This window comes from Geotrypetes seraphini, chromosome 6, assembly GCF_902459505.1.
Source record: "Geotrypetes seraphini chromosome 6, aGeoSer1.1, whole genome shotgun sequence".
NCBI lineage: Eukaryota > Metazoa > Chordata > Amphibia > Gymnophiona > Dermophiidae > Geotrypetes > Geotrypetes seraphini.
The window spans coordinates 54,138,404-54,152,249 of NC_047089.1; the positions used below are offsets into that span (position 1 = coordinate 54,138,404).

Below are 13,846 nucleotides of genomic sequence, written 5' to 3' on the forward strand. Positions count from 1 at the left end.
TATTGCCGCAGTTAATTATGTTGATGCATTTTTATCTATGCTTATTTTGATTTCTTGATTTTTATTCTATATGTTACTGTTTGTTCATATTGAATGTGTTTTGTTGTTTGAGATTATGTACATTTAAATTTTGTAGAATGGTTGAATAGTGCAAGCAAAAAATGTTTTAAATAAATAAAATTGTTGTCAGATTATGTAAATTAACTATTTATTATTTGCTTGTATTTTAGGGGGATATTTTGAACCCTCTTCGCCCCCACCCTCTTTAAAAAGCACCTATGGGTATTTAAGCTTATTTTCAAAGGTAAACACCTGAAGAGGGACCACAGGGAGGGAGAAGAACAGAGACTGGAAACAGGAAAGGGGGGGGGAGGAAGGAAAGTGAAGAGATGATGGAACTGGGATGGAGGGAGAAAGAGAGGTGATGGATCCAGGGAGAGATGCAGAACCCTGGAGTGGCCTGGTGAGAGTTGAGGGCTTATGGCTGAAGATGCTTAGCCTCCCCAAGCCTCTTAAACCGGCCACCTATGCCCCCAATAAGGGCAAATTTATAATAGGGCGTTTGGTTTAAAAGGGTAAGTTAGTGTCTACTCAGGCACTATTTTATAAAGATACATACAGTAGGTGCCTATGCATCTTTATAAAATACAAACGTAAATTTTAGAAATAACACCTACCTTGCAGGCATGGACACTTACACCTCTTCAACTTGCCCCAAATGATCTCACCAGTCAAACAGCTAACTTTCAGTGGCAGAGGAGGAGTCCAAATTGAGGTACGTATATTAGACATTTACTTTCAAACAAACTTAGGTACCTAATATTTCAACTGAAAATTTTCCTACAGTTTGGTATACCGTATATGAATTAGCAATCGAAATTTAAGCTTGCAAATCACCACTGAGTAGCACAGAGAAGTGACTCCCACAGTAAACCAAAAAAGCTATATAACAAGATGGAGCTCAGATGTTCAACTGGGAGAAAGATACACCTTAGAAAATTCTTTAAATTAATGCATACTTAGCTAATGGTAAACTATCTATTCTGTATGACCTGTATTTATTTATTATGTATTACAGAAACTTGATTTCAAACAATTGAGGGAGAAATTTTGACCTAACTGTGGGGGACAGACTGCCCTAGTATATAGGAACATATTTTGCCTGTCTATGATCCCTAAGCCAGAATTTGAAGGGTTTGACAACTTGTTAATAAAAATGGATAGGCAGGAATTGACAGCTATTTACCAATTTATAGAGCTCTTGAGAAGGTAAGGGGTGTTTTTGGCCAACCTTTGCAAATGTTTTTAAAGGTGGGTAAGGGTTTGAAATGTTAAATCACATGTAAATGATCCTACTCCCACTTCCCAGCTGTTGGATTGCATGTTTTCCTTGAGTTTAAACCATTTAATCTGGGAACCTACATATATAGCAAAGACATATCTTGGACTTGTATTCAATAATAATAATAAATAAACTTTATTCTTATATACTGCCCTGCCATAAGTTCTAAGCGGTTTACATAAAAAGAACACTGATCATACAATTGAAAAACCCATCAAATTTACATAAGAATGAACGCTATGGGGCTCATAATCAAAAGAGAAAAATGTCCAAAAACCGACCTAAGTCGGCACTTGGACGAACATTTCCCAAAACCTTCCAAGTGCTGATAATAAAAACGGGTTTTGTACGTATTTCTAAATGACCTAGGTCTTCATACTGCCACTGAACAACCAAAGCTAAACAGGGCATTTCGGGAGGAGTATCGAGGGCGGGAGTTGGGTGGGATGTGGGCCGGCTTAGACTTAGTCGCACAGCATGTATAACCATACAGCCCACGATCGACAGAACTTGGACCATGTAAAACATGGTCTAAGTCACAAAAACCTTCCTAAACTCACCAGATAAGCACTGCAAACACATAACACAGACCCCCCACACACTACCCCGTTGATTACCGACCCCCCACCCCCATAAAATATTAATCACACCTTTAAAATTCAGCCTCCAGACCATCATCACTGGCTGCCTGGCATAGGAAAGCCTAGTCATCCAGCACAGAGGCAGCTTAAGTCGTCTTGGAGGTGGGTTAGGGACCCATGCCCATAAGCCCCTGTAATCACTGCATTGATATTGAAACATGTGCACTGCCCTATACACCCCCACAACCCTTTTTTACTGGCATATAAGTGGCTCCTGCAGCCATAAGGGCTTTTAGTGTAGTAGATAAGTGGGTCTAGGGGATTCTGGAGGTGGTTTGAGGGACTCACCGTGACCTATAAGGGAGCTGTAGTGAGGAGAAGCCATGGCATCTTTTTTGTGAAATTCACAGCAGTGCCCTGTAAGGTACCCCACTATTTAGGTGGCATGTCTGGATGTTCAGTCCATCACTTTGCAGACCCCTCCTATGTTCAACAGGGCTTGTTCTAGGCGTTTTTGACTTGGACGAAAAGTTGGACGGGAATTTGGTATAAAGATGGATGATTTAGCGGCTTGGACGATCAGATCGGCAGGACGTATAATTAGATGATTTTCGAAACAAAAAAATTTTTGGATGTATTTTTCAAAAATGTGTCCTAGGCTGTTTTTTACTTTGGACGACTTGTGGCTTAGACGCAAACAGACTTAGACGTCCCTTTCGATTATGCCCCTCCACACATTCAGTGAAGGATACAAACAGTTAAAAAGTTCATCAAGTTTCACATTTTTTCAAATAATTTAGTTTTTAATACCTTCCTAAAAGAGTAATAAGATTTGGCTTAAGGAATAATTTTTCCTGCCTGGAAAGCAAACATTCATTCATGAAATCTGTTATATCGAACAGATTTTAAAGATGGATTTATAAACATGTTGTTATTTAAATACAATTGTAACATCAGTTACTTGGTCACACCATTATGTGGACTTTTATCTTAATGCTCTGTAATGGCTCTGAAAGTTAGTATAAAGATTAACTGGATTTGGCACTTAGATCTGCTACAAGTTTAATGAGGCATTATAAAATTTTGGTGCTGTTTTGGAGAATAAACGTTCTGATTAACAAGCTGCTTTAAATAGTGCAGTTCAATACAAAGTACAGGTCTTAGAGATCTCCAAATGAGAGTCCATTCCAAGGGGGACCAAAATAATTAAGGGCTTGAAACAACTCTCATGTGAGGAAAAGCTAAAGAGGTGAGTGGCGTGGAATGGCTAAACCTAAATTGTTGTTTACTCTTAAAAAGTAACACTGGGGGATATGCCATGAAGTAACTAAATAGTACATTTAAAACCAATTGGAGAAAATATTTTTCGTTAAATCTTAAATGGTCAGAAAACACAGGTGCCTGTATGCAATGGTAGTTCCCCAAGTATCTATATGAATACCTAGGTTTTAGGCAGTAATTGAGGTCAAAATGAAGGATTATATGAAGCCCAATGCAGTACATGTAGATAACCCCTAGCTCTTCTGGAAGGCTACCAAGATGGTGCTTTAGGGAATGGTAATAGGCTACACCAGATGGAGGAACTTAGACAAAGGGTGCTTCAGTCAGTGTAGGAAGTATGCAGAGAGAGGAGGAAGCTTGCAACTAACCCAAAACTGGCTCTTAGGCCAACCTTCTGGCCATTCAGTCATCAATAAACATGGTACTGCATGAGTGGATCAAAAAGTCTTTAGTGTACTATAGATATAAATTATTCACTTTGGGGGATAAACCAGACAAATTGTTATCCCTCCTCAAGAATTTAGGAGGCAGTTTGCCAGTTATGGGCAATAAGAGTTGGACATGTTAGAATTCAGAATGGGCAGGTACAAATAATAAAGTCTTGAAAGAGTTCTACCAAATGCTTTACAAAAACTAGAAATATAAAAACACTGAAAACAGCTGCAGATAAGGACCTTAGGGTTCATTTTCAAAACAGATAGATGTCCAAAAGACAGCATAAACCAGCATTTCGACGTCTTACTAGTCAAAACTAGTGGGCGTTCTCAAAACAGACTCTAGACATCTTTCTGATTGTTTTGTCCCAGTGCGTCTAGATCTTAAGGGTGCTTGTTTTGGGCGGGCTTAGAATGTGGATGCTCTGCAGGGATAATTAAACGTTTAAAAAAATATCCAGGGCTTTTTTTTTTTTTTAGACATTTAGAGCTAGACTTGCTTTAAAAGCATCTAAATGCTAAAAAGGCACCCAAACTGTCCAGAAGATCACTGGAGAGATTAAGGCACCAACTCCCTCCCACCATCCACATATGTGAAAAAACAGTACTGTCCAGCCTGTGACAGATTCACATGGCTCACATACATCGACACAGCAGAGCAGAGGGGCACTCTAAGCATTACAGCAGTGAATGTCATATTAAAAGTCCCAGGTACAGATGTAACTATAACTTGCTTATATTGCATGTTGAGCCTTCCAAAACCTACTGTACCTACATAAAGATGATACCTGCAGGCATAAGGGCTATTGTTGTGGTGTACAGGTGGGTACAGTATGTTTTGGGTGGGTTTTGGAGGGTTGACCATACAATATAAGCAAGTTATATTGAAATCTGTGCCTGGGACTTTTAATAAGACATTCACTGCAGTAATTCGTAGAATGCCCCTCTGTTGTACTCAGGAATGTTCAGCTGTCTGTGAACAGTTTGCTAACAATGCTGGCTGCTTAGACTTCAGCAAAACTTGCTTATGCACATTTTTCATTAAGGACCCAAACATCTAGATAATTTATTTTCAAAGAAAAAAGAGAGACATCTTGCAGTTTTGAAAATGAACATTTTCTCTACTGGATTTCTGGATATCATTCCCAAAACGTCTAAACTCAGACTTAGACATCCTATTGAAAATGCCCCTCCATATGGTCTATCCATATGGTCTACTATTCTCTGAAATCCCTTCTTCTCTCTTAGAGATCCTTTGTACTTGTTCCATGCTTTTCAAATTCAGATACAGTCTTTGTCTCCAACACCTCACCAGGAGACAGTTCCATGTATTCACTACTTTTTTTAATAAATAGTATTTTCTTAGATTACTCCTGAATCTATCCCCCTTCACCTTCATCTTATGTCCCCTCATGTCAGGTGACAAGACCTAAGCAAGGCAATACTTGGAAAAGGGCTGGCTGCCATTGGATCTCACCACTGCAGCTTGAGGCTTTGAATGCTCTGGTAAACCTGCAGAGATTTAGTATGTCTTAAGAGAAGCAAAAATGTGGAAGGCCTTGGACAAAATGGGTTTAGTGACACATTTTATAAGATCATGCAGGCCAAAGTCTGTATACTGCTCAGTACTGGGTTTGCGCAATAGATAGAACTGGACAAATTCCTACATGGTCATCCCTGAGCTGGGAAAGGACTACTGAAAGTTGAAATCCTATTTGACAATTTCCTTATTACCAGTAAATGGGATAATGAAATATAATAAAATACACTGGGTCGTCTGATGTTCTATTGTCCCTTGATACTTAAATTTTGGAGTCAAATCAATATGATATCGGAAGTTTCATTGTCATTGTTATTTGGAGCTCTCTTACTATCCAAGAGTCCAATTGATGCAAATAAGAATAGATTACTGCTTATAATGACAGGAGTTGCTATGCAGCTTATTACGAAAAACTGGAAAAAATGGGATAGGATAAATTATAACTTTTGGTGGGAAACATTATACCGGTTTTATAAGAGAATAAACTCGATACAATTGAGACACTATAATAAGTTCAATGAGATCTGGGGTCCATTGTTGAAGTATTGCATGAATTGACCATTAATATCACCCTTTGATTTCTGAATGAGTGTCATACACATCCAGGATGGGTGGGAGGAAGGGAGGGAGGGGGGTGAAATGTATTTTATCTTATTATTATTCGATTGCTATTAGTGCTGTTTATTGTATCACTTATGTATAATTGGTTGCACTTTGTATTGGTTGTGTAAAAATGAATAAAGAATTTGAAAAAAATAAAATAAAATACAACTAACTTATGTGTGTGTTATGATCAGTGGTATATGGTAGTGATAAAAAGAAAATTCTGAAATGAATGTGCTACGTGGCCTTGAAAGGACATTGTGATGTGGTGTGAATTAGAGAATGACACGGTGACAAAATTCATCACCATTCCCGTCCCCGCGGATAACCGCGAGAAATAATCCCATGTCATTTTTTAGTATCTATTTCAACCTCAGTCCTTCTACACCAGCATTCTTCAAAGCAAAGCTTGTGGGTCAGTGGTTGTGGCCATTCATACTCTGATTCTTATGTGAGCCAAGGATAATGAAGCCATTGTGACATCACTGATGTGATTGGCTCTTAGGCACTGGTGGAATGAGGCATTATGACATCACAATATCTGCTCTGGATACCAGAAACTGTCATTCTGTAGTGTCTGTTTCAACCTCAGTCCTTCTACACCAGCATTCTTCAAAGCAAAGCTTGAGGGTCAGTGGTTGTGGCCATTCATACTCTGATTCTTCCCTCTCTCCTTAAAGAATGACATGAAGATTGTTTACCGTGGTTATCCGCGGGGACGGTAACGGTGATGAATTTTGTCACCGTGTCATTCTCTAGTGTGAATGGCTATAACAGTGTGCCATTTATGAACCAGAAAAGGTGCCAGTCTGAAGAAAAGTGCCATGGGACGATGGAATCAGAGAAAACAGTGAAAAGAAATGGGACTGAGAGAACGGCTAACCATGAACACGTTTGCAATAGGACCCCTGAGGAAGAAGTTTTAACGAACTACGGGCCGTGTTGGGTCCCGGTTTCTCACATTGAGAACCAAACTGTGGAAAACAGTTTTGTGTCTTCAATAAAGTTCCTGAATCACATACATCATCTCTGCAGTTTTCCTTTTTTTGTTTATTCATTTGCTCTCCACTGCAGAACTGTTGGACTTCTCTTTTGTCTTGTCTTATTAAATGGGGACCATAAGCTATTGTCCAATATTTTGACAGAAAGGTGGATTTTGGTGGTGCTTTGCCTTGTTCAGGATGCATAAGCAGGTTTGCTTGTGGAAAGCACCTGGTAGAAAGATTCTGGGCATCATTGGCTCTCTGCACAAGTGATTAGACTCCATCTCTGTTTAATATTGTCCGTACGTGCTTTTAAGTGCATGTATATGCAAGTCTTTATGTTGTTTTATGTGTGACCTGTGTTTTTTTAAACAATATTTAATTTGCTCCTGATGGAGGCCTTGAGATGACAAAACATGTTGGATGTTTACTGTTACATCAAAAACGTTTGAACAACATAGATTCACACCATAATCAAGGGGCTGCCAAGTCTTGATATATGCGCCATACAGTAGAGCCTGAAGACTTTTGGTAAGATTGTCACACCTTATATTACAATGGACACCTCACCTTGTTATGAGACCAGCATATAAGAGATTCTGTTATCCAAGCAGCTAGTTGGGATATGCATTTTACAAAATTGTTACAATCTAGTTTATTTGCACAATTCCTGGAGAACTGACTTGTTAATCACTGAGATTGTTCAGTCTTCTTAGTTTGTTAAACCGCATAGGCCTGCAAGATTTTGCAGTATATAATTGTGATTTTATGTTATGTTTATTTGGGAGCAAGGGATCCTTTTATTAAGGTGCGCTAACCGATATAGAATATAGTCCTCTCCACTTTTTACCTTTCAAATACTGACAAATGTTCTACTCCTTACAACTCTTGAAATGCCAAATGATCTACTCTTTTCAACGTTAGTAATGACAAATGTTCTTCCATTGTAACCCCCCTTTCATAAATCTTTTGTAATCCGCCTTGAACCGCAAGGTAATGGCGGAATAGAAATCTCTAATGTAATGTAATGTAATAACGGATGATTTAGCATGCGCTAATCTTTAGCATGAGCTAAATCGGTTAGCATGCCTTAATAAAAGGACCCCCAAATGTCACACCGGCACTGAGCAGGTTTGAGGATGCACGTTCCTCCAACCAACCCCATATTAGCACATCTTTTTCTCCAATCCACTCAATCTAGCTGATTTATGTCTAAATGCATTACTGTCTTTTTTCAGGGGGGGGGGGTGAGGTGTTTGGCCTTCAAAGAGTGCAGAACCATTAAACTAATGTTAAGTAGGAATGAATAAAAGCGGTGGCAGCCTGCCTTTAATAGTGGCTTATGATACAGGCTCAGTTCTCCGTGGAGATACAAATGGCACCGTATCTTCTGAATGAAAAACAACAAAGCCTGCAGCACATTCAACCATCTTTGGGTTTGCACATGTAATCAATTCAGCGATGCCGTGCATAAGGCAGATTTGTGGCAGGCAATAATTAGAAGCCTTCTAGAAGGAGCACTTAGTTCTTTAGTATCACTTTCTCAATATAGCCTTGCAACTAAAGTGCCCTGTTTATGCTTAGCACATCACTGACTACAAACATTGTTATTGCCCCCAGTTGGAAAACAAAGCAGTTTATTTTTGAATAAAAGAGATTATCACCCATCTGCTCTGGACCATTATTCAAGGATGTGTCACTGTGTGCTGAAGGGAACCAGGACTAGTATGTTCCCACTCTTCTTCCTTTCTTTATCTGTTACCTTTGCTGACCCCCGATGCAACGTTCATTATGATGTGACAATTTTTGTTTCCAACATATAAGGTGAATTGTTATTCTGGCATCTCAGTGAAAAATCGAAAGACGTTTCTTCCTCGACTGAAAGAGCAGCTCTCACAAACGCCCGTATAATTCAATTTAAATAATATTTTTCTTAAAATTAGCATTGAAAATAAGGACGAGAGCATGCCAGGGAATATGACCCGCAGAGTTTATGATGCCAAATGATTCGGAAGTCTGCAAGCATACCTAATATGGATCCTTTATGTTATTACCATTTTAATATATCAGGGGAATTATAATGCAATTTGAACAGTTTCACAGTGAAAAAGGCAAGGTTCGGAGCCATTGAGGTATAATTTAATTTACTAACCTTTTATATCTCTCTGTATACACATGCACATATCCATAAATCTATATGAATATGCATGCATATATGTGCCGACTTCACAGTACAGTTGCAGAAACGTGCTCATCAGGGATTCTCTTTCCATCTGTTAAACCCTCACAGGCCAAATTTTGCTAACAAACCAACCAGGATTCGTTATATCCTGGTTTGTTGTTAGCAGATGATCAAGATTCATCTCCTTGATATATGAGCTGATGCCAGTTCAGTACCAGCCCTTATAGCAGCATCTCATTGCTTACTTTGAGACCGTGACTGGATGCTTCCGTGTCATTTAATGGGTCATTTTCAACAACCAGCCTAGCAGTTAAAAGTCTTTAACAATGGCAACTGTATGTAATCACTGAACACTGTTACTACGTACAGAAAATACTTTGCGGGAAGGGGAAAAAAACATTCATGCAATATTATAACATCTACTAACCTGGTGGTTATGACAATTTGGATAACACAAACTTACCAAGCGTACAATGCATTATTTTGCTTCACTGTGAATGGAGAAGCTTCTAATGCTACATCACATAAATGCATTGCTTAATCTAAGGTAAGAACCATTTTCAGTGGGTTTAAAATGACAGTATATATGCATAGATAGATAGATAGATAGATAAATAGCCCCATTTGTCACACAGAAAAATCCAATATGGTGAGATCCTGTTGCTCACCCTCCATCTGTGTAAAACAACGGAATGCAGATGCTATGACAAGCACATCATGGAAAAGGCAGCAGCATCTGGATACCATACACCTTTATATACTGTCCTTTTAACAGCAAGGAAAAGTGATACTGAGCATGTGCAATGGAGAGAAAGCCGGCAATGTCAGTGCGGATAATGGGTGAGGAAGGAGGAATGAAGGGGTGGGGGAGGGGGGAGGTGTGGTATTTCAATCAAGATTAAAATGAAACTGATAAAGCAGCATATGAACTGGATAACAAATCAAAAGCATGTTTATCCACTGAAGGAACTGGTTAATGGAGACTGCCAGCACGTTGCCATGGAAACACTGACTGTTGGCGCTGCACCATCTCATACCTTATCCAATACATTCCTGGTTGCTGGTAGTAGTCCAAAGACCCTGATCTCTTGATGGAAAACCCGTGGTCCAGCTGAGCAGAGAGAAATGGGGCATCTCAGTGGCTCGACATTGTGCTAAAGAATTAAGTCTCCATTCCAAAGCTGTTCTCATTCAGAATACATTATGACTATTTTCAATTGCACAAGCTACTTAAATCTCACATCCTAAATCAGTAAGTTGAAAACATAACATAGAGAAAAGGAAAAAAAAAAAAAAATCCACTGCTTTTATGTTGTGCTATAAAACAAGATCCATTTAATTTAAGCTGAAATAGAATTTGCGAAGCAAGTTTGTAATATACCATTTCTACATCTAGAAATTCTTGAAACCTCCAAGAACACTCATTATAAAATGCATCGTTACACTGATTGGTTGCACAATATTAGGCTTTACATTTTCGGGAGGGGGAACAAACTCTATAATCAGGAGTTACCTTATTAAGAATCATCTTTTATGCAGCATTTGAAGCCAGAGCAAGTCTTTATTAGCTGCGAGACTCATGATGGAAATTGCCCTCCCTACTTATTATTTCCAATACATAGGGCTCCTTTTACTAAGCTGTGATAGTGGTTTTAGCGTACGCTTAGCACACGCTGAATTGCCCTGCACGCTAGACTTTAGTGCCAGCATTGAGCTGGCGTTAGTTCTAGCCGCTTAGCGTGGGTTTAGCGTGCTCTAAAATCCCGCGTGCGCTAAAAACGCTATCGCAGCATAGTGAAAGGAGCCCATAGCTTCATTTTGCATAGGACATACAGGTCAGAAAAGAAACATCCAAATTGGGCATTCAAAATTTCCCAGGTGTTTTACAAAAGGCCCACTGAACATGAAGCCTTTTGTAAAATATTTTTAAGGATATGCGGGAGTGCTAGTGTATTGTTTAGCTCGTCCGGCAAAAACAGCTAGATTACAAAAAACAAACAAACCCATAACATCCAAGATAACAAGAAGTCAAACAAAATAACTCTTTATAGAGATTTTTTGAGGAGGTGTCAAACACTAGAGAGATAAGCACAGTGACCTCCTCAATCAGGTCCAAGCAAAATTAGTTGGCACTTCTGTCTGCCTCGGAGCAGATGTAAATTCTATCTCTCTCTATTATTTTTAAGTATATGGTGGCAATTCTACACATTGATGCCGAGATTGAGGTGCCCTGCTGCCATGTGCTTAATGCGAATTCTATAATGACTTCTTGCCACAGATTTCATTATAGATTTCGACCATAAGAGGGCGCCAACATGGACATCAACATGGACATCAGGAGGCACTCTAGTGTATAGCGGCACACATTTTGCAATATACTGCTCTAAGCTGTGCCTATATCTCAGAGACATGCCCGTACTCTGTCCTTGTTTGTACCCCCTTGCACTCATGCACTAAGTGATGTTGGTGCAGATGTCATAGAATTTCAACTAGCACATACATACAAAGTTGCCAATCACCTGCGTACTATTAATCAACAACTTACGTGCAAAATTGGCAACTACCCTTAGGCATCAATTTATAGACTTTTCCTTCACATGTACTGTCATTGTACTCGTAAAATATGAAATAAACACACATACTCTTCTGGTCTGCCCAAACATTCCTCTTCACAAACTGTGAAGACTTTTATACATACGAGGGTGCACCATAATCGCTGGGGTTAGTATTCAAAGTGATTTAACCGGCCAGAAATGGTTCCTGACCAGTTAAATCACCTGCTCGGGGAAAAACGCTAATTTTGGGAAGCCCTTAACTGGTTAGTGCCCCTGAAAACAACTGGTTGGCACCGAACTAAAAACCAGCTGTTTGGGGGGCATTCTGTGGGCAGAGTCAGCACTTGGCTGGTTAAGTACCAATATTCAGCACTTATTTGGCCAGGCTAACTGCATAAATGGAGCCACATAAAAGTCAGTCCTATCTATATGTGGTAAGCCATAACCGTTAAGTGCTGAATGTCTTACTTAACTGGCTATCAATGCTGCTGTCCAGACAGGACCTGGAATTACATTTTTGGGTTTAACGCAGGTAGCGGTCAGTAAAACATTGATTGCTGCCAGCTGAATATCAAACCCACTATTTTCGGGTATAAATGCTGCCTGTGCAAGACTTCTAAAATTGCCTCCATAACATATTAAAGGATACTTAATGCAGGTATTTATGTTATCTCTCTCTCTACTATATATATCTATATATCTATACTATCTAATATAATAAAGCCCTAAGCGCGCATGCGCACTCCCACCTGCGTGCTCCCATTTTCCGTGCGCTGTAGGGACCTGCAGGTAGGAGTGCGCATGCGGCGGTGGCGCGGAGCCTGTCGGCCGTGGTGGCTCTTGCCATCTGAAGAATGTGAACTGGCCAGGGTGATGTCAGCGGGAGCCGGAACGGACTTTAATTCCTGCCTCCCAGGCTTCTCCTCCTGCTCCGGCTGTGCCCGCATAAAAAAACAAAAAAACCCCAGAGCTCGCTGCGGGTCCTGAAACCTTCCGATTCAAGCAGCTTCTGCAGCACTCTATACACGCTGCTTTGGGGCCTTCTACTGCCCTGATTTGCTGGGCAGTAGAAGGCCCCAAAGCAGCAGTGTGTAGAGTGCTGCAGATGCTGCTGGAATCAGAAGGTTTGTCGAGACTGCGGGAAGGGAAGGGGGGGGGGGGGCGGTAAGGGACTAAGGGAGCCGGCCAGACCGCGGGAAGGGAAAGAGGGAGTAGGGGAAATGCTGCTGTTGCACAGGAAAGTGGTGTGGGGGGGAGGGAAATGGAGGGGGAGGGAATGCTGCTGTGGCTGCTGCACAGGGAAGTGGTGGGAGAGAAATGCTGCTGCATAGGAGGCAGGGAGAGAGACAGATAGATAGAAAGAAAAGAAGAGAGACACAGGGGCAGGGAGAGACACAGAAAGACAGACAGACAAAGGGGGCCAGGGAGAGAGACAGACATCGGGAGGGAGAGAGAGACAGAAATAAAGACACACAGACATATATTTTAGCACCCGTTAATGTAACGGGCTAAAATACTAGTGGTGTGTATGTATATATATATATATATACATATACACGCACACATATACTCGCAAACTGATATTTATCTATATCTCACACACACACATACATAAATATATAGACAGACAGATATAAAAATAAAGTGATGTATTACATAATATAAATAGTGCTACTTGTAAGCTAGATGGATAATAGCTATCTTGCACAAGGAAGTATATATTTGACTGGTTTGCTAAAATGTGTAATGTGAAAAAATGAAAAGAATCTATCTCAGCAATTCAGAGTTTATTTCTAATAGCCTTCCACAGCAAAGCCATACTAATTTAAGACTCAAACGCTTGGTTAATCATTTTCAAAGGCAAATAAGGTGAGAAACTCAAATGTCAGATTAAAAATCGCCACAGAAGATGCAGTGGGTGCTCTTAGGCTCAGAGGCAGGGGGAAATCAATATGTTTGGCCATGTTTGTTTGGTTATTTCTCACCCGCCCTTATCCAGGCCGAGTTACCCTGATGGCCAACGATCAGCACTGAAAGTGCATGTTGAAGGAGGCATCTCCTCAGTTGGTGACTGAGGATTCACCGAACATCCTGCTGCGCTATTTGGGGAGGGAAGGAGAGCAAAGATTGTGGAATTAAAGCTAAGGAAATGTAATGCAAGGCAAAGCAAGAAAATGTAACTTTTCAGTTGCCCGCTTTTACAAATTATCTGTTCACTTGTTAATAATCATACTGAAGCTCCGTAAGGAAAGGGAGGAGGAAGATTTCTTCATCATTTCCATCCTGCACTAACAGGATTTGGTAGCTGATAGCTTAGAGAAAGCAGTTATAAAAGAGAAAATATT

At 40.1% G+C, this 13,846-nt stretch overlaps 1 protein-coding gene across 2 annotated transcripts in view; it reads right to left on the reverse strand.

Moving 5' to 3' along the window:
- Nucleotides 1-13,846, reverse strand: part of DCLK1 (doublecortin like kinase 1) — a 533,653-nt gene that overhangs the window by 27,309 nt on the left and 492,498 nt on the right. The window contains exon 17 of one of the 2 annotated variants that reach the window (XM_033950509.1): nt 9,984-10,057. The exons of the other annotated variant lie outside the window; for it this stretch is intronic. Within the exon in view, the coding sequence (XP_033806400.1) occupies nt 9,984-10,057 (74 nt within the window). The remainder of the gene's footprint in view (nt 1-9,983; nt 10,058-13,846) is intronic. 2 annotated transcript variants of the gene reach the window in all.